This window comes from Chaetodon auriga, chromosome 18 (genome assembly GCF_051107435.1).
Source record: "Chaetodon auriga isolate fChaAug3 chromosome 18, fChaAug3.hap1, whole genome shotgun sequence".
NCBI classification, from domain to species: Eukaryota; Metazoa; Chordata; class Actinopteri; order Chaetodontiformes; family Chaetodontidae; genus Chaetodon; species Chaetodon auriga.
Genome location: NC_135091.1, coordinates 10,056,103 through 10,078,153, shown reverse-complemented (window position 1 = coordinate 10,078,153; position 22,051 = coordinate 10,056,103). Strand labels below are relative to the sequence as shown.

At 44.4% G+C, this 22,051-nt stretch overlaps 1 protein-coding gene across 4 annotated transcripts in view; it reads right to left on the bottom strand.

The window, feature by feature from the left end:
• wasf1 (WASP family member 1) overlaps positions 1–22,051 on the bottom strand; it is a 53,211-nt gene that overhangs the window by 10,915 nt on the left and 20,245 nt on the right. For all 4 annotated transcript variants that reach the window (XM_076755736.1, XM_076755739.1, XM_076755740.1 and 1 more), the window contains 4 exons: positions 19,347–19,501; positions 18,283–18,417; positions 9,191–9,344; positions 5,872–5,989 (listed from right to left, as the gene is read on the bottom strand). In XM_076755736.1, coding sequence (XP_076611851.1) covers positions 5,872–5,989; positions 9,191–9,344; positions 18,283–18,417; positions 19,347–19,479 — 540 coding nt within the window. In that variant the 5' untranslated portion in view covers positions 19,480–19,501. The remainder of the gene's footprint in view (positions 1–5,871; positions 5,990–9,190; positions 9,345–18,282; positions 18,418–19,346; positions 19,502–22,051) is intronic.

Sequence of the window (22,051 nt, the reverse complement as noted above, 5' to 3'; positions counted from 1 at the left end):
TTTGTCTCATTTGTGAGCAAACCAGAGGGTGAGTGGATAGAAAGAGTGGGGAGGAGGAGGGAGGGCTGCAGGCTACCGTGTGGGGAGCAGATGCTCTGGTGGACAGAGGGGGGGAGAAGGGAGAAAGTCTTACCTCTGGGGGAGTGAGGAAGGGAGGAGGGGTTTCAGAGAGGACTCTTATAGGGCCATTGGGACACACAAGATAAGGCATTTCCAGCTGCACAGAGTTAGACAGAGTTAGACCAGGATTCAGAAAAGAGAACGTAAAGCAGAGGCTGAGAGGAACAAAGACAGAGGAACTCTGGGGCACTAACACTGTCCTGGTTATCACTGAAAAACGGGAAAATAGCACACGGGTGTTCAATTGCTGTCATGTTGCTTGAAATAGACTAACAATAGCTGAAACACTTAAGCTAGCTTGGAAAGAAACCATCTGGCGTGTTGCACCGTGTAGATATACGTAGTTTGACAGCGATCCAGTTTGAAGTCTCCACTTTTTCACACTTGAAGCAACGTTATTTTGCTTGGTGTATGCAAATGTGACTGTAATGCCATGTCTTCTCACTGATTAACGCGTGATCTTGCTCAAAACTGTTTCTGCAGCCAGCGATAATTATGCATTCCAAGTTAAAAAAAAAATGTGTAGAACATATCACAATTTAATGTAGTGAATACATTTTGTTGCTTCCATGCAAATTGCTGCTTTAATGAGGTGTTTGCATATAATCTAAGACATGTTAAGCATATTTCTCCATTCTCCTGGCTAATAAGGTGCTGCTGTAGCAAAAAGAAAGCTGCTGAAGTCCCAGTCAGAGAGCTGCTCTCTGGTCAGAAACAATCAGAAGGGCTGTCTGGTGCACGTTGTAGCGGCGTTGTGGACTCGGCAGGCTGAAATAATTAACATGCATACTCGGCTGCAGAGAGATAATGATATTTGTAAACACGGCTTTTTATTCAAAGATCTATACTGTGCTGTACTAATGATAGCCGAGGCCGCGGTTGACAAGGCATTATGATGAAAGGTCAGCATTTAACATGAAATCAATTCCTCTATTCATTTGTGCGACTGTGTCTGAGCAATAAAGAATCTGCACATTCAGCTCCGATCCTGAATGTCTGGATGGAACTCATTCATTTCTTTGTGCTGGAGTTCCCGGGACCCTTTTGGTAATATCTTGTCCTCATCCAAATATCCTTCCCCCTGAGATGAACTGAGCCCGGCCACGCAAATAAAAGCCCAGTGCGTCTGTGTCGACGGCAGAGCGGCGCCGGACGTGTGCAGCTGCCGTGGCCCGTAGCAGGACACTGTTCAGGGTGTCAGTCTCGGTCCATCTCTGCCTCTCGCTGCTCCGAGCCTGCCGTCTCAGGACCGGAGTAGTTGCCATGGCAACCGCAGCAAGGGGGGTGGAGGGACTGTGTGATTTATTTCTGGGAGGGTGCGGGGGGGCTGAGAGCCGTAATGATGGAGACATGGCGCTCTTTGCTAGTCGCTGCTGTTTAAGGAAGTAGAACGTATTCTTGGCATTTGGTGGTATTCACAGCAGCTCTGAGTAAAGAAGAGATCCTTCATATTGGAAATAAAGGAAATACATTTTTAAAACTGGCACGTTGTTAGACAACAGCACCATATTCTCTTTAAAGATCGCCACAAGCTGATAGTCCTCAGATCAAAAAAACTTTTTTGCCAATGAAATGCTCCACTTAGGAGTGTCGGACGGCGTGCAGGACGCTCGCCCAGACGCCGGCTTCGCTGAGTCTCTTGAAACTTTCAAGCGTGCAGAGGCACATCTTGTATGACTCGACAGCATATTCATTTTTTTCTGAGCTGTCGCCATCAAATATGGATGAAAACAGCTGCACAAAGCGGTCTGTAACCACGGCCGTGCACACAGTTGATACTTCTACAGATGACTCCAACATATCGAAAACTTAATCTCCACTCATGCCTTCAATGCGTGACTACACTCAACAGTCTGAATGGAGCTCTGGAGCTGCTATTTCCACAGTTATGAGACCAAAACAGGACTCATAACATGTTGAAGTTCTTTGTTATTTGTAATTTTCAGATGAGAACGTGCACCCACCCAGGAGGGTTATGTGCGTGTCCCATGAGCAAAGCAAGGAAACTTGGTGTGTGGACCATAATTATCTCCTTGTAAAGAGAAAATCTGGTTTTATTTCCCCAACCTCACAGCCTGCTCCGTTTTACAGCTCCCTATTGATACAGATATTGGCACTATAAATTCAAGTCATCATTTTAATCCTTGGACACTCTCCAATCTAATTGCGGGAGATTTCCTGTGACAATGTGGGAAAAACTTTTGGACACCCGCTGCTTTTAATGAGGACTGGCTGTGGTATTTTACAACAAATCCAGAATTTGTTTTTCCCTTTTTCTGGACGAGCGTGTGAAAATAAATAAACAGGCGGATATTTAAATGTCAATATTCCATTATGATGATAAGGCATTTCTGGCCGCCTGAGCCCATGAGTGCTATAGTGGGACGGGAGGAGGAGGAGGAGAGGCAGAGCCAAAGGGGCTTCTCCACAGGGGATCCAGACGCTGGAGACAAAGCTCTGTGTAGTGTGGACTCTGATCTCGACGAGAGGCGGCGATGCTCTTTCTCCTCTCCTGCCAACTTTCTCTCTGTCTTTCTTCTTTTCTCCTGAGTCCCTGAGCCTTTCCCCTCACTCTCTCTGTCTCCCTCTGACTGGCTCAGCACATAGTCTACTGCTAATCCACTGAGGGTGAGGCTAACACAGGAGCTAATGAGATTAGGACACTGTAGGCTTCTTTTTCCCTTCTCTGTGCCCTGCGCCGCTTTTCATTTATCACTGGCTGCTAATCTGTGTGTGCTTGTGTGTGATGTAGTGTGTGTGTCAGTGTGGTTTTAGACTAACTATGATTGACTTTGTACTAAAATGGTTGCTGATTGAAGAAGATAAAGGGGAGGATAAAGTATAGAAATTCCACTTTTTCTAACAAATAATGGTCTTTTTTTTGTCAGGTACCAGATGTGAGTTTCGCAGAATTCAGTCATAATATAGCCTCACGTCAGATGACATTTGGGTTTTGAACATTCAAGCTGTTTCTCTGCTTTTACTTTTAACCACCTCTTTCAGTGTTGACACACGAAAACTCACATTTTCACTCAGCCGCGAATGAATCACGCAGCCTTTATAAAACAATGTTTCACACTGTTAGCAACATTTTTTTTTTTACTTTTCACTTTTAGGTGTAACTTTGATTTCCCCAACCCTCCGTGAGAACATACATTATTCAGAAGTTTGAGGTGTTTTCTGGGATGTGTGATACGATCCAGAACACCGACACTTAGCATGAGGAAAAAGTCAAGGTTGCTTGGAAACTGGGCCCGTTTTAGGTGAATAAATCTCTCAAACCTCATCGAAAAAGACGTATGTCCATGTCTATGCACTTGCAGAGACGGGCGGAATTCTATCTGTCTATCGCGACTGCTCTTGCTACCACTTCACTCACTGAGTCATTCAATCTGCTCTTTTGACACTCTGGGCTAAAATATTTGATTTTTTTGTCCTTCCTCTGCGGTGTGAGAAGAAACTTCGACCTGAACCCATGAACTGTGTCTCCCTCTACACAAGCTGAAGTCAATTTCTGTTGCTACTCACTGGAAGGCATCCAAACCCCTTCTTCCTGGCTCTGTGGATTCAAGGGTGATGCATTTAGAAAAACTTTTAAAGGGTCAGTGACACAAAGCTTAGTTTCTCCTAAGACGAGACCTGATCCTTAGTTATTAAACACGCCAGGTGCTCTTGATTCTCTGCTTTAGAAATCCTTGTACCTACATTGCATTCTTAAGATATTTTTGGATTCCTTCTTTTCATTCTTTACTTTTATAAACGTGACCTCAGGCAAAGAGGTTGGAGGCTGATGAGAATTAAACATTAGCATTTACAGACACAATGTTTGTAATTGTATTGTAATGACCATGTCGTGTTATTTTTTACAGGTTTTGTTGTACAGACGAATGATTCAGAGCTAAATGTGATTAAAAAACTCTATTTTCCCAATGCTCAGCTGTAACTGTTAGTATAAAGTTGCAGGGTTAAAAGCTAGAGAGTGACGACTGAATGACTTCAGGGCGGAGAGGAAGTGAGGGACAGCGCTGGAACATTTTCTGTCACGGAACAAAATGTGTTGGCAGCCAATCTTAGATAGCGTCACAGTGACTGACAGGTGGCACGGCCCATCAGGTCCTCCACGCTGCAGCTGCATGGGTGATCACGGTCCATTTAGATCTTCCTGTCTGTGCTTATGCATGCCGGTGTGTCTGTTTGTGTGTGCGCGAAGGTTAGAAGCAGAGATGATACCTGTAATCTTCTGGTGGAATAATAAGGTAGAGAACAAAGGGTACACACAGATACAGCTACAAATACGCTCTTTATGAACACTGTGACTGAGAGATGATGTGGCAGAACCACTCAATAAAGTGATGAAGTGTAAATCTCTCAATGATTTGTGCAAATTTCACCCATTGCAGTGTATATATGTGAGTCTATGTGTATGCGTAACTCTCATTTTCCATCCTTCACCCTTTCAATGGCTGATTCTTCATGCTCTCTCCACACACACACACACACACACACACACACACACACATTCTCTCTGCACTGTATTTGCCCTGATCCTCAGACCTTTTATCAGCCATGATGGTTACACAAACCAACAAATATGCGTAATTCCTCTAATCCATCCTGCTCTCCCTGTGAATGTCCTCTAGGCCTTTCCATGGGGTCTGTCTACCAGTCTGGCGGAGAGGGAAATGAACGTGGCTTTACAAGCTGAGCCCACCGAGGGCTTTCATGAGAATGAAATCACTGGAATGAGCTTTGGATGCAAGCGATCATATCAACCTAACCCTCTGAAGCAAATACGGTCCGTCTACTGCTGTGTTTATTATAAAAAGGTGATGAGCACTGAACCAGATTGAACTTCCTGTACTTTACTCCACATTCTTGGCTAAACTCGCCCTCTGTCCGCACCATTCCCACCGTCATTAAAAACCTCACAACCAACAAATTATATCTTCTTCGTTCACATGAACCCACAGCGGAGTATCACCCCCCTTACTCTTCGTTGACGTGACTGTAATAAGCTTTGATTGACTGTGACGGGGCAAAATGTGGAGCACGCCCTGCTTCCCATGCAGGGAAGTGCAAGCTGGTGTTGATTAGAGCTCCTGATGCTGAGGGTGGGAAACCCTTCTATTTGGAGTAGGGGTCACAGCTCTGTATTTGATGTGGGAGAGGGGCTTTCTATGGATGCAAAGAGCTTTTTAATTTAATTTGTGTGCATCTATGTGCATAAAAATCAGATTGCATGTGTGTGTGCGTACAAGCCTCCACGTGAGGTCACGTGTGTGTGTGTGTGTGTGTGTGTGTGTGTGTGTGTGTGTGTGTGTGTGTGTGTGCTTTGTGCAGACGCAGAGAGGTGACGCACAGTGCGGGGGCAAGTGAACAGCAGATGCTCCCGTTAATTAGATGTAATGATCACACAAGTAATAACTCAGAGGGCTGACTGGAGGAAGAGTTGATTAATCTCTGAGTGGTGGCTAATTAATGCATTAGACGACATGGTATGGAGCCAGGCCTGCGAATCTATCAGTGAATCAGCCAGTCAGTTTATTCAAGCAGGACACATCAATTCATATCTGCGGAGAACACAGGAAGCCTCTTGTTCGCTCTCAGTTCACGTCTGCCCCTCGCTAACCTCAATGTTAATGCGCTCTAAGCCCCACTGCTCATCGCAAGCGCCTCGATCTGTTGCAGCAACCAGAGAATCAGCGCAGTGCTCCCTGCCTGGACCCTGTGCTCGTGGCTGTTCAGACATACCTTCTGTTTCCGCCTCTCCTTCCTCTTGTCCTCTGTGTCCTGCAGCATCTTCTCTCTCCACAGGTCAAAGAAGTAGGATGGATTGGTGTAGAACTTCAGCCCCTCCTTCCCATCGTCCCTGCAGATGGACAAAGGAAACAAAGAGATCTTGGTACGTTTCGGTCTGGCACGCCAGAGAAGTTTGTTTTCTTTCTTTTACCAAGATAAATTACAAACATCACATAAATCTTGTGAATTATAAATTTCCAAACATCTGTTGACTCATCTTCTCCTATGTGAATACTGGCTGCTTTTCTTTGTCATACAGGATAATAAACTGAATATCTTTTTGAATATGTGTTGGACTGTTGCTCATTAGCAGACATGACATCTCAGTTTACAGACCATTAATCAACCAATCAGAAACAAACAATGGCTGACAATGGGCATCAAAATTTCCCAGACTTCAAGGTAAAATCTTCACATGTCTTATTTTGCTCCCCCAGCAGCCCAAACCCCCAAAATATTCACTTTACAATAATGCCAGACTAATAAAAGCGGCCAAAATTCACATTTGAGAAGCTGGAACCGGAAGCGGTTTTGCATTTGCTTAGAAAATGACTTATTTCATTATTGGAATAGTTGTTGACTAATTTTCTCTTGCTGAATTAATAAATTAACCAACCAATTTCAGCTCTACAAAAAGAACTGGCTGACAAGGGGAGTGGAGAACGAAATTATAGTGCTACAAAAAGGCATTTTTCCTCTTCCTCTGTCTGTCTCTTAAAATGCAGACGGCAGGTGCTACGGAACCTGGACAACCCTGAAAACTGGAGAGTGAGCGAAACGCTTCCTAATAGTCATTTTTCTTTTCCTGTGTCCTGCCCTTGCCCGTCTTAGTCCGCTTTCCTTCAAGAAATCATATCTGTTTACCAGCTGAATAATAGCTGCCGTGCTATCATTCATTCTCCCTCAACTCTGCTCTGCTCTCTGTCTCCTTCACTCGCATTATAGAAGCTTTTGTGGTCGGCGGTCACTGGGGGGGAACGGTGCCACGATGACAGGGAGGGAAGCCAAATAAGACTTCTGACAGGCACAGGTAGTTATCATATCAAAACGTCCCTCTTGGCAAGGAAATTATCATTGAAAAACGCCTGTACATGCTGTCCGGAAATGGCATTTCTTATAAATAATAAGCCTTGTAAATTGCCCTGCTGATGTGTTTCTCTTCCGTCTTGGCAGTTTTTCTTTCCATGTCTGGGTGTTATGTTTGACCACCCAGCAGCATTCATCCTTGAAAACACCGCTCAATAGTTCTTCAAGCACCGGGAAACACAACAACCCCAGAGTAGAGACTTTTTTTTTTTTTGGCACCTGGAGCTACACAGTAGAGCTAAACGTAGTTCCTTGTTCGTCCGGTCAAAGCGCAGAGAAAGCTCTTCAAAAATCATTGGTATTATGTCGCATTAGAAGTGTATACAAGTGTTTCAAAGCCCAAATTTAAAGGCACTGTTCTAGCTCAACAGTGGCTGGGCATCACAAACAGGTCTCACAGAGTCACAGAGCTACACAATAATATGTTTCATATGTGCAAACACTGCAGTCTACACATGACCTAATTAAAATCAATACCTGGGGTTTGCCTGCAACAGCAAGGTAACAGCACAGAGTTAAACGACCTCTGACCTCTCCAAACTTCCAACTTTCTGTTACAAAAAAAATACTCCTGAGCATGGCTGAAGAGCACATAAAAGTGTATTTCAGATTTCCTTTGACACTTAAAAGGAGCATAAAGAAATATTTGGCGTGTCCCGTCCATTCAGTGGTCCTGACTTGAACTCGTGTTTAGCAGCCTTCACGCAGGGTCGGATACATTTTGGGAGGCAATTATTTGATGATGACACCAAAAGAGTAAGAACGCAGAACATGAAAAGGAAAAGCTTCAAAAGGCAAGAGTGGAAAGTTTAATGATATGCAACACAACAAAGGGAAGAAAATAGAATTTAACAATGGGAGAGGGCAAGGGTGGAGAGAGAGCTACTCCAGCGTGTGTGCACAGTGGGTAGTATTTGGCTGTTTGTGTAAATCATTATGCATGGTGTTCACTCTGAGTGTATTTGAGGCGGGTGTGTGTGTGTGTGTGTGTGTGTGTGTATGTGTGTGTGTGTGATAGAAGAAGAGAGTACAGCAGCTGTGCTCAGGGTGGATCTGAGAAATAACAGCCTGGGGAGCTGTCCCAGGGAGACTCTGGGTGTGATGTGTGGAGAGGGGAGGAGAGGAGAAAAGAGGGAGGAGAGGAGAGGAGAGGAGAGGAGAGGAGGGGAGAAAAGAGGAGAGGAGAGGAGAGGAGAGGAGGGGAGGAGGGGAGGAGGGGAGGAAAACAAAATAAGGAGGAGAGGAAAGCAAAGCAAAGGAGAGGAGAAACCGTTAGAAGAAAATGCAGAGAGGGGAGCAAAATGACTAACTGTTGGGAGCTGCTGTGGTATTAATACTTATATACCTAAACCATGCTTTCTCTCATAGACACACCTGCACAGCAACTGTCTTCTATAACAGATAGTAATTCGGTCCACTGTGTGCTCGGGGTTACTCCATCAGTTGGGGTGATTCCAGCAAGCCTGGGAAATGACCTTAAGGCTTCCAGTCTGATTCAACTACCACCGTTAAACCTCTGAATAAAACCTTGTTTTCAGCCAACGGAAACAAGACATTTAGAGGAAGACTGGGAAATCACGTCAGCAAGGCAGACACCCACACCTGTCTTTCGCTTGGTCTTAGCCATGTCAAGACCCAGAGGTTAAAAACACGCCCACGACAGACTGAAATACCACAACCTACACCTGCACCTGTCTCCCTCCAGTGTTAGTGTGCATGTCTGCACACACACAAAATGAAAAGACTGCGTTTGAGCTGTAACCTTCTCCAACTGGCTCGGTCAGGGTGACGGTATTACACAGAGATGGGTCATGTAAGATGCTGCAGGAGGAAAAAAAAAAAAGTGGAGTGAGAGGGAAAAAAAAGAAGCAAGAAAACAGCAGGGTGAGAAGGCTGAGAAAGAAAAGGGAGGGGAGAGCTGGCCAGCAGAGCTTTTTATGGATTATTCATCTTCAGATGACTCCCTCCATCGCTCTGCTCACCCAGCTCCACCTCAAGGGCTGAGAGAGATGCTTGGTGTAAAAGAGTCACGTGTCTGCTGATAATAATACACCAACAAACCGCGTTTCAATACGTGCAAAAATCCAGCTTTGTATCCATTTGAGGTTATAACAAGCTGTGTTTTCTCTTTTCTCTGTGCATCGCTGCTCTGCTTAATAAAGGCTGAAACAGGTGGGATTCAGACCTGTAGGGAGTGAGGATGTTGAGGGGTGGCGGCTGCTCGCATGTCTGGAAGGTCTCCTGCAGAGGGATGGGCAGCGACTTGCGATCAAACAGCTGCTGGTCCTGAATAGTGGAACTCCTGAAAGCCTTCCTCATGGTGATGTCCTGAAGAGACACTGAGGAACAGAAGAAGGGATGGAGAAGAAAGGGAGAGAGATTTGATGTTATTATACGAGATACATGTATGTTTGCCAACCGTGTGACTGACAGAAAGACAGAGGAAATGAGAAATCAGTTTAAGGTTTATACTTGTTGCTCTTTGGCTGTACTTCCCAACAGGCTCTCTGGCGTTTTCATGTCTCGGATGAACACAGTAATTAACATTTGGCTCCATCTCATCATTATCATCAAATCTGACATTGACATCATCACTCACAGTCAGAATCAACAATATGGAGTACTAAACCTATCATAAACCACTAATAATCCTCCCTTGGGATAACACTACATTGTTGTCCTAATTGGCTAATTTCAATTCCCCCAAAGCAAACCCACACATGATGGGGACGCTAAGCTGGGCTAGCCTTGGCGAAGGCAATCTGTCAGACCGAGGCTGTGGGAGCGCCGTCTCTCATAAAAGGAACAGCTGACATTTTTTGGAGGGCAAAAGAATAACAGGGGAAAATCAATGCTGCACATCTGAAGCTTTCGGAAAAAGCAGGTTGGAGAAATCGCTGAGGGAAGAGGGAACACAACCGCACGAACGCCATCCCGCAATATGGTCTGGGCCCGAGTAGAAAATGACAAGTTTCGGAAAGAAATCCAGAGCGTCGCAACCACATCTGAATTATACATGAGAGCATAACAAATGGATACACTTTATTGCTGCCCAGGGGAAGACTGACAAAGTCATGTGGCACACAAGAGAAGTATTGTTACAGTTCTCTCTCTCTCTTCTCAGAACAAATTGACACAAAAGAATCAATACTAAACCTAAAACCCAAAACAGTGAGTAGATCTCTTAAAGCCAAACAAATAGAACAATTATGTTACCGAGACCATCATTGAATATTTGTCTAAATGAGACAAACAAAACAATTTGACTGTATAAAGGCCCAGAAAGGACCAACTGCTCCAATCTGACTCTATATTGCAGCGGCACAACTGGGTAATGACTTTAACTGACTCTCATTGTAGTAAAGCCGGCCACCTGAGGCCCTGAAGTATCATTATTGACAAACACTTATCAGTGAGCCAAGGTATGGTAAGTAACACTCTGGGAGAGAGAAAGACGAACAGCGGATGCCAGAGGGAGACAATAAAACTGTACAGACGCAACAGAGGCAGGGTCCTGGAAATAGGGAAGCGCCGGAGACTGATAAAAGAGGCACTAAATGCAAAACAAAGGGGTGGAAATAAAGGAAAAACATTCACAAGAAACACAGGCAAGCGAACGACAGGAAACAGAAGGGAATCGGAGAACCAAAGGGAGAAACAGACGATAAAACGAGCACAGAAACATGCAACTAAAGAGGAAGGAGTGGTGTGGGAGAGTATCCCGAAAGAGAAGCGCCGTAACCTGAGATGAGACAAGGATGGATTGAGCTTCGAAGACAACATGAGGGAGAAACTCTAGCAGCCGTAACACACAGACAAACACATGGTGTGTTCACTATATCCTTCTACAGTAAACAGAAATAACCACAGGAGAAATCTGATATCACACCTCTGATACTGGTTGCATTGCAGCACGGTTTATCAAAATCAGCGCTTCATTTTCTGTTAAATCCTGCTGCTTATTGCTGTGGAGTTACAAATGCTTTTCTTCTGTTGACTATTTACTTTAAAAGATATTTGCTCTGGGGAGCACGGCAACGCTGCTACAGCACATTTTGACGGGAGAGTAAACAAACCAGCGTTTAGCCAGATGATCTGTTTGAAGGTAAAACTGGAAAGTGCTGGTAATAACCCCTCAACGCCCAGGAGAACCGCACGCACAATTACGTCAAGTGTTGTAAAGTCGAAACCAAGCGTACGACAGCTGTTTAATAATTTAACTGCTATCCTTTGTTTCCTCTTCCAAATAAGTCTGGTTAACCTGGAGGTTTCTGTACAACTGTTTGGCTGCTTGTGTTTCAGGCCCCATCTGGCTAATTTTTGATGCTGCTGCTGCTGATGAGTATAATCTTCTCATGAGTGACGGCAATCAAAATAAGTTGTAATAAACTGGAATTATCCATTAAGAATTGTACTTATTCTTGTATCTTCGGTAATAAACTTCCGTCCCTAGATCAGCGACGTAAGAGAGGACTCTTGATAATAAGGGCAAAAAAAAAAAAAAAATCAAAGCCATAGCTACAGTGGAATGACAATTACACCACTCACAGTGATCACAGGGGAGAGAAATGCTTGGGATAAGTAGGAGTAATGGTGAGATCTAAGAAGCGGAAGATTAGAGTGGGTAAGAGATATAGATGTGGGAAAGGAGATATGAACATTAAAGAGATGCTTTTTTTTATGACACCTTACTGATCTCTGTAGGGCATTTCACTTTTAGCTGTCCAAAGGAAGGATGGAGTGAAGGTCAGGAAAGTGGATCTGACACCGACACTCCTTCTCATCGATAACAACTGTACAGTTCAGCGGAGCGGGCTGATACAGACGCACGACGCTCTGCCGTGGCCGTGAGTAGCCACCGGCCAAGCAGCCAGGCGCAGTTTGGTGTTGCAGAGTGCTGTACGTTAAGCAAAAGCGCCGTGTCCTGCCGCCCCAGAGCGTTCAGGGAGAGCAGAGGGCTGTCAGATGGTGTGACGAGTACGTGCAAGAGCGACAAACAAGAGAGAGGCAGTGCAGAAGTGTGTGTCAGGATGCATTTGACGCTGAGTGAGGTGGCTATAAACCTCTGCCAAGCAACACTGAGCACTGAGAGGGGCACAGTGCACTAATCAATGTGGGCAGAAACACAGAAGGTACACACACACACACATACACACACACATCGGATTAGTCAAACACACGCGCAGATGGATATCTTAACATGATGTTCTACATCCTAATTACAAAATGTCACTTATTCAGCTGAACTACCAATTACCCCCATTTAGTGAAGACATTTAGCTAATGAGAAAAATGTGAGTGCATGCGTTTGGGAGTGAACGAGTAAGTGAGTGAGAGGCTGTAAGTGTAAGTGTGTGTGTGTGTGTGTGTGTTGGTGTCGGGTCGAGAGGCACCAGGTGCAGCAGCAGCCTCTGATCTCAGCCTGTGAAGCTCCTTATCAGTGAGCGAGTGGTGGATAGTTCATATCTCCCTCTCCCTCTCGCTCTCTCTCTCATATCTCTTCGACAGATAACATCTAGCTAAAACACCCTGAACCAAAGAGAGGTGAGGAAGTTCTTGTCTCACACACACACACACACACACACACACACACACACACACACACACACATATATACACACACAGCTCATCCAGCCTTCCTAAAAGTTTGAGGGAAATGATGTTTTCCCTCTTGTCATACCCGCCCTCATAGAGATGCAGTCCTACACACAACCTCTGAAGATAAGAAAAGGCATAGGCCAAGCTGTCTTTTAGAATGCAGACACAGTTCTCTCCCCTCTGTTGTACTTCAATGCAAATGTTGCCCTATATCCCCCCCCCCCCCCCCGCACACTTCCTCCTGCAGCCCTGAATCACTCTCTCCTCTCAGACTCCATCTTTTTCCAGACTTTCAGCATTTCTCTTGCTTGTGTTTGTCCTTTCTTTCATTTTGTCCTCTTCCTCTCCTGGAGTCTATCTCAACGTTCTCCCTCTTGCATTGACAAACTTTGCAAATCACCGGTGTTGAGCACAGAGTGAGGATAAACAACGCGATCTTGTGTGTAGCATGGGGACACTGCATTCGCATTTCCAATTTTTTGAGTTGCTTCTGGATGAGTTATCTACTGCTGCTAACTGCAAACTAGAAGATTTTGCATAATCACTGGAGCCTGTATGAAGTAATTCTTGTCATTCCAGTGTGTCCCTTTGGTTGCCAAATGGTGATATGGGCCTCAGAGACATCTGATAGTGTATGTAAATAAAAAGAAGCGGCTGATGAGAGTAAAATCCTCTGTTCTGGTATATGTGATTTAATATCATGTCAACACCTAAAGTGATAAAGCCACTTTTTTTTTATTACACTAAGTCAATCGAGAAATGATTTATGGATAAATAACCAGGCAGAAATGCCTGTTTTTGTCTTATCCAACAAGTCAAATTCCTGACAAATTGGTGCACTTTATCACACTGACACAAAAATGACACAAAAATCCAAACTGCCACAAAACAGATCCGCCTCAACATCTGGGATATTGAAGAGATAAGAGCAGAAAATTCACTGTACTGTCATCTGTTGATATTAAGATATAAAATAGCATCTACCCTGACATTTTTTATGTCATTTTTTAGCCATTACAAGGATTTATTGAGTTAGTTTGTCATTCACAGGTTGACCGTTTAATCACTGATGCGCATGTTAAATGTTAAGTGTGTAAAATGTGGCACTATTAAACAACCAGGTTATCACTGTGTTGCTGCATACACACCTGCAGGAGGTAAATCTTTGCACCGGCGTGTGCACTGACTGCAGTGCGTGGTGCTTATGACCTTATGATCCTTATATATTAATAATATTTGCACCTTACCATCTTTGAACTCTTTTTTTCTGTTCTTATTTCGTACATGCAGCACAGAAGGAATGCAATTTAAATCTCCTGCATACGGAGTTTTGTATACGGAGAGGACGGATAAATTCCACCATGGCTTTGACCTTGTCAGAGGATTAAAACAGCCCGTCCCTTCATCTAACTCTATGTGTGAAAAGCAGGGAAATATGCAACTACAGTATGCACATGCGAGAACACATTAAAACACTGAATCTCATTTGAACATATTTTTCTACTGTCTCTGAGATGTGTGTATGTAAAAACTGATCATTTGAAATTCTGTGCTTTGAATGCAAATGCTTATGGCTCCAAGCTACAGTCTTTCCAAACACAAAGATACTAAATAACAAATGGGAGTTTCAGAGAAAGGAGAGACTGTGGCCTTCTTGTAGTTTTATAAAATACCATTATATTCAGTGTGTGCGGGTTCTGCTTTGGCAAGTGACCTTAATAGAGAGAGACAAAGAGAGAGATGAAGGAGAGAGAGGTATGTTCAAAGTGCTGGAGAAAATAGGAGTCAAGGGGGGTTAACAAGAAGCAGATAACAAAAAGCAAGGAAAAAAAGAGAAACATAAATACTGAAAGATGAAGATATCATGGGAGAGACACATAAATAAGTAAATAAAATTGGCAGTAGAAGAAGAATAAAGAGGCCTCTTCTGGAATATAAGAACAGAGACACAGAAGGACTTATGGAAAAAGAAGGAAGGAGTGAGATACTATGGAGTACATAAAGAAACAGTTAGAGCCCAGAGGGACTCGGGGTGGCTTTGTGGCCCTCCATAATGGCCTGCAGCCACTGCAGTGATATAACGGTGCCATTAAATAGGGGATACAGGCCATTAGTTTGGCTGGCTAGAGTGATGGGGGGGGGGGGGGAGCCTGACAGCACACAAATAGCATCCATGCAAGATGCAGGAAGAGCAGAGATCAATCAGAGAGATGGGAGTGGGCTGGGCAGGACAACAAAGACAGAGAAGGTGTCCGGGGGGGCAGCTCGTGGTCAGGAGAGGAGAGGACGAAGAGGAGAGGGGGAGTCTAAAGGGCAGAGTACCCTTTAAAGGCGTGAGCGTGTGTAAGGTGTGGGCAAGGTGAATGTGCGCGCGTGTGTAATTATCAGATCGAATGTGCATAAATTCATGTGATGGCGAACTTTTGACCTCAGTCACTGCACCACCGATGACACTGCATACATCACTCTGGCCATGTCTGCATCACACAGCTCTCCGACCTTCAGCTAAACATCGTTCATGCCGTCCACCATTTTACAATGTGCAACCTCATGCTTTGGACCGACAAAGCATAACTCATGTCTGTCTGCACCATGTTCGAAGTCTACAGCTGCTGGGTTGCATCTGTACAAGTGGGCAAGTGGCTGACGATGAGGAGGTGCAGGATGCTGAGACCTTCATACCCAATGCTGAAGTCACACTTGTGCAGGTGTTTTAGTTAGGTTAACGGCATCCTGAATGTGTAACATAATGTCATCTAGAAACATTAATTTCCCTTTTAGAGAATGTCTTTTATTCAAATATTGAATAATGAACCAAACTTGACTTTCATATTTTTTGTTCAGCACAAATTGTCATGTTTTCTGACACAATTCTGCAGGGTTTGCAAATGATGCACTTCACTTCAATAATGCACAATTTATTTGACCTTAATGGCCTCTGTAAGGTACCTCATATTGCACTGAGTGGTAAGCTATGATACCCCTTTTAAAGTTAGGATATGCCACTATTTATACTGACTGACTCTGCAGCTGCTTTGTAGTCGTTATCCACAGCAATCACTGCATGAATTACCGGTGCCTCCGTTAAAAATGAAGGTGAAAAGTCTTAAAACATGACACTGAAGGGCGAACGCTGGAGAAATGCACTGACAAAGAAGAACAGAGGCCGCAGACGCTCACCGATACAAAGTGCCTGAAAGACACTTGAGTGGACATTACAACCTCAGCACAGAACAGTGAGTTTGATTAAAATACGGCAGGGTTATAGTAAGATGTCTCTCTCTCTTGGTTGAGCTTTTATTTCTTCTCAAATCACTCCACTGTTGCGCTGTCCTTGTTATGTTTGTGTCAGAAAATCAAGGTGCCACAGCTCCGGCTCCTTGCTGCTCTTCACTCTACATATTATCCATTGAAACAAACAATATAAACCATAACTCTGCAGCAATGGAAGCAAGTTAGTTAAGAGTTTACAACCAAATTTTCTCAGGTCATCAAAGAAGCTTGCAAAGGGTTTTGTGAAGAGTATTGGTAAAATACTTATTGTGTACTCCACTCTCCTCCTTCCTACCCGACCCCCATCCTCCTATCTTTATCCCTGTACAGTCCTGATTTATGGCGCCTGCACTCACCCCCCTCCCCCTCCCCTTCACTCATCTCAAGCTGACCACAGACCCACACAGACAATTACAAGCCAAGTCATATGATTGTGCTAAAAGCATACACTTTAAACTGTGTACAGCAGTGTGTTTGAGTGTGTCAGGGCAAAGGAAGGGTGGGGGGCGGGGATGAAAGGTGGCATTTACGGGAAATGAACCCCTCCCACAGCTGTCCATCTTTCTGTCACATTTATCAGACCGCTCTCCTTGAAGTTTTGGCAGTCAACACGCACCACTACACCTTGGCGTTGTAGTAACTTGATTTCACAAATCTTACATGACTAATGGTGGGGAAAGGAAAGTAGAGCACAGGTTTTTCCATTTGCAGGACGACTTCATTTGGTTATACATGAGTGCGGAGGAGTTGAACTGAGTGGGAAATCTCTGTAACCTGCAGAGGAGGCCATTTTCAACCTGGCCCAGGAAATTCTGCGGTACAATCCTTTTACACTCCACCGCTTTTGCTGCAGTGCCCCGTATTATGCACCCATCCCTCTATCCCTCCATCTTTCTTTCTCTCCTCCTCCCCTCCGACTCCCCACAACCACACACTTAAACTGCAACTGAGCTGATCCTTATCCACTGACTCTCGAGCCAATACTTCAGGCTAAAGGGGGGAAAGTTGGGCTTATTTATGAAGGCAGATAAAACCAAGGACCACATGCACGGCTTCAGCAGACACACGCATACACACAGAGTCACATTAAAAAATCAGTGTCCAAACACAGGCGCGTCACATGAATAGGAACAAGTAGCCTTATGCCAAAACCACACAAAGATCGCCTTTGTTGTTACTTGGATATTTCCCCCGGTAAATCAGTAGATGCATATCTAATAACATAAACGTTCATATCTTATCCTCTGCAGGGTAAGATAATGAGCCATGTGTGCATGAGAGGAGGAGTACATTAGTGTGTGTGTGTAGTGAGACAAAGAGTGTCTCAGTGTGTGCCCTTCAACCTGAAGAATAATATGGACTCACTTAACCAGCTGAGACACCCTGCACCAACATGACTTCCACAATTAGATCACACACAATTATTCAATTAGCACAGCTATGGGATGTGGGCAGAGTGAGGGGAAGAGGTGGTGAGAGGAGGGGGAGTAACGGAGGATGGAACAAAAGGGACGATTAGGGTGAACAATTGGAGTAATCTGGATGTGGAAGGGTCTGTTCCTCAACTGTGTTTAAAACACAACCCCATGATTGCGCAAAAGCTAAAAAACAATTCATCGACTCCTAAAGCGTTATCAAAGCCTGTGCTCAAATTCACAGCAAAGCCATAAGCAGGGAGGATAACCCTGTGAGTATTTTACTGTCTCCGTGTCAGTGACAAGGAAGCAGTTAGAGTAGCATTGTGCAAAGCCGTAAACACACTGCTGGCCCATGGGAAATCGATACGGTGCCTTGGAGCATGGTATTACACTGCTGTGATTCGCTCACTTTTTATTTTGCACCCACTGCACTCTCCTCAAGCTATGCTATCCTGTCAGACCTCAGGATAACCTGACTTACCTGACAGTCCTGCCGATTATCGCGTTCCTTTATATTATTACTCACCTCAGATACAGCCTGACCATAGATCCAATTCTCTGCTCCTAAAGAGGAGACCTTTAGTGGGTAAACAAGCATTCTGCTGAACTGAAACTCTGGCAAAATGTTTCTAATAGAGGCCGGGGTTTGTACGATTGGGTTATGAAAAATGGCACCATCTCACTGCTGACTGTTCCTTTAATAACGGCCATTAACACTGGAGGTGAGAGGGGGCAGGCAGGCGAGCTGCATCCCGCAGCTGACAAACACACACACACACACACACACACACACACACACACACACACACACACACACACAGAAAGGCACCAATCTAATTTGGTGCAGTAGCAGACACACAGATGAAACTGAAGTGGTGAGGGTATCACTGAAAGAAAGAAAGAGGGAGAGTGCATGAGCAAGTGTGTGTGTGTGTGTGTGTGTGTGTGTGTGTGTGTGTGTGTGTGTGTGTGTGCATGTGGTACTCACATTCCTCTTCTTTGGGGTCCAGCTGTGTGACACTGATGGAGAGGCGGTCCACGCGCTCTTGAAGAGAGTTGACCCGGAAAGAGAAGGTGTGGGCCTCGTTGAACAGCTCTCCAAACAGGTCCTCTGCATATTTACCTGCATGAGTGCACACACACACACACACACACACACACACACACAAACAGGCACAAAATATGCTTTTTTCCCCTTGTGCGCCTGTGAAATATTCAACTAAAGTAGCCAACAAAGTGTTAAAGTGAAAAGTGTGGAATGTATTGATTTCAAAGTCCTTTACAATCGTATATACAACTACATGTAGTCACTGTATGTGCAGATGATGAGAAATTTGTTAATTGTCTAAAACAGATACATGCTATTCAAGTGTCATTTCACTTAAGTGTAGGTGTAAGTTAAGTTTTACACAAACGGTCTCTGCGGGCTTGTAGTTTACAGAACTCAGGCCCCTCTGTTTGAAGCGGTAAACCAAAATAGTTTGTCAGACACAGTCACAGAAACCTAGAAGCGCTGTGCCTCCTCCGTGTCGAGCATCGTAATTTTAAAGACGTGCAATTATTGATATTGAGACATGCCAGTGCGTGGTGGCTGGAAAGCCATAGGGAACTTAACGCTGAAGGCTGGCCGCTCTGAAGGAGATGTGAGTGTTACCCAAATAAAGCTGTGAGATACCCCAGTTAGAATGGAAAGATACTGATTAAACAGAGGAAAACAAATTTCTTTTGCTCCACTTTTCTGTCATGATCACACATTTCAGACAGGTTTTTGTAGTACTTCAGTATTAAACAGCCGACACAGTTTTAGGGATGTCCCCTAAAAGCTGCTACTTGCAGTGGAGAAGCCTCTCAGTCGACTTGCATTTTGTCAGTCGAATCACTGCCACACACTCACTGCTTATCGCTGATAATGCTGAGTGTGTACAGGAAAGAAAAATATGAATAGATGACAAAAAGCATGACGTACTGAACTACAAGCAAATTAAAATGCAGAATGTGTGTGCATCTATGTGTGTGTGTGTGTGTGTGTGTGTGTGTGTGCGCGCTACTGACTGAGGCTGCTGAGCTGGCGTATGACGTTGGCCAAGGAGATGTTAGTCACACATTCCAGCTCATTCTTGATGTTCCTTGGCAGCACCGTGTGGCACAGGTGCCTGGGCTCGATGGTGCGCTTCACCAGCGGCATCCTTCTGCTGCGACACCACTACCTACAGGAGTCGGGTGGAGGGGGACAGCACAGCGGGGGGACATGGAAGGAAAAGAAGACAAAGCTTCATCAGTGCAACAATTCAAGCTATGATTTTGGTGTTTACTACAACACTGAACACAATAGAAGAGATGGAAAGGAAAGAGGAAACGCTGTTTTCCGAACGCAACACCATAATTATCGTAACAGAGCAATGGAGAGAAAAACATTAGCATAAGAGAGAGCAAGATTACAGAAAACGAAAAGTACAGTTAAACATGATCTTGGAGAAATATAACGCGCAACAGAAGGAGCAGGAAAGTAATGTTTTGACACTTTTAACGGCCATGTTGCCTCATCTGTCTCACTGACTTGGCACTGTCTTGTCTTTTTCATCATGCACAGACAGGGCTAACAAAGCTCAGCACATTGTCTGCCCACTCAGCCATGCTAATGGTTTTAAGGCTGCAGCGTTAGGTTGCTTAGGTCCAACTCTCCTCCATTCACATCAACACCAGGAACGACGACGAGGGCCCAAAACCACAGAAGACAAAGACGCTGCAGTGAGCCAGGGCCAGAATATATTTACAGAAATGTGCACCATTCCACCTTTTTACCTCAAAGAGCCACAAGAAACAAAGAGTCTACAACTAGCTAGCAGCTCTGTGAGGCCGTAAACATCAGCTCAGAATGACAAAGCTAACATGCTGCCATATAGGAGGTATGCATACCATGTTCATCTTAGTTTAGCGTGTTAGCATGTTAACATTTCCCAGTTAGCACCAGCCTGAGCTGTTACTATTATTATCACTAGATATCAATTATTCAGTTTTTCTAAAGCTATATCACTAAAGTTTCTTATTATTTCACAAAACCAGTGTATCTCATTAAAACCTGCCCCTTTATAACACCACCAGTTGGTATCTTATTATAACAAAGCGCTTCTGATGCTGTTTAAATAAGATCCAGAGATTGCAGGGCAGAGGGCAAAACGCCATCTACCACCACAACTCCCTCTGTGACAACACCAGTTAATCATGCTAACAACATCATGTCTCTCTGCTAATTTTTAATTACAGGAATGTGTGTGTGTGTGTGTTTGTGTGAGCAATGATGTGGAGATCAGGCGCTCGCATGGACCGCCTGATTGAGTGGGCTTGACAGTGATAAGGCCTCGTTATAGCACTGATTAAACTTTAATTGACGTCTGGTTCTTTTAAAACTCCCCTGTATTCTTGCCGGTGTTGCCGTCACTGAGGAGTAAACATGATTATTGACCGTATCCATAAAATGTAGGGCAAGGAAGGCTATTCTAGGAAGTGACCCAGCTCTGGGTGGTTAGAGGGGAGAGAGAAAGAGCCCAGTAAAAAGCTTTGTTGAGGTGATTCATCTTGGAAGCGTCTTGAATTTGGGCAAAATTGTCCATAAAAGGAAAGAATGAGAACTCGCACCTCTCTAAGCCATTGTTAGTGGTTTTGAATGAGATGTGCGGGCGATTTACTGCGACACAAACCCAAACACAGCACCAAAATCCCTGCCCACTTCTTAAACAACAAGACATCCTCTCTGCTCTTTGCAGGTTTTTTATATTCCCTCCCACAGTCTCTCAATCACCCACACACACACACACACACACACACACACACATGCTCTCCTGATTGGGAACACCTCCTGACCCAACGAGCGTTGACATTTTCCACAGCCTCCGGACGCCGTAGTAATGGAGGGCTAACTCCACTCACCAAGGTGGAGGTGTAAACTCAATTGTTACTGTGCTGACCTTTAACATATGGCCCAACGCTGCTTAATATAACATCGACTGTGTGTTCAGTTAAAAGTTAAGAAAAGGGCACTGAAGGAAAAGTCCAACATTTCGGCCATTCTTGAAGCTGAGGTGCCTCCGCCTTTTTGCGCAATCTCCATCCCAACTCTCTAAGAGCATAAACATCGCATCCCACTTCAAAACCTCCCCTCCTTTGGGATAAACCTGGATTTAATATCAGAAATCAATAAGGCATTTATTTCCCTTTATTCAGCTCATCAGTTTCCTTCATGAGAACACTAAGCGGTCCTACATTTTGCGCATTCAGCATATCTCTGGTGCACAGGTGTACAGAGAGAAGCAGAGAAAAATGAAATCAGTCGATCATAAGTTTGTTTATTTCTCTGCCACGCATGCACACTGGCTTGTTTAACACAAACACACAGACACACATAGACACACACACACGATGACAAATGTATCTGCCGGGCAAGTTGACGCTGTTTTTGTACCCCCTCCCCGTGCTCTTCTCTCCCTCTTCAAGGCTTCTCTCCTCTTTCATCTCTCCATAAAGGAATGTGTTGTCCTCTTAACAACCTTCCTCCTACCTACTGGGTCATAAGAGTTATTTCTGAGAATGACGGAGAACACGTCTATCTAAAAGGGAGGGGGACCGAAGATGACACTGACGGAGCGAGAACCATGTTAGGTAAAGGTGGGAGACAAACAGGCTCCACATTTGCCAGATCAATTACTTTATTTTTATAGGACTTTTAAAAAACAAACACTTCACGACCGGCAGAAAAAAAA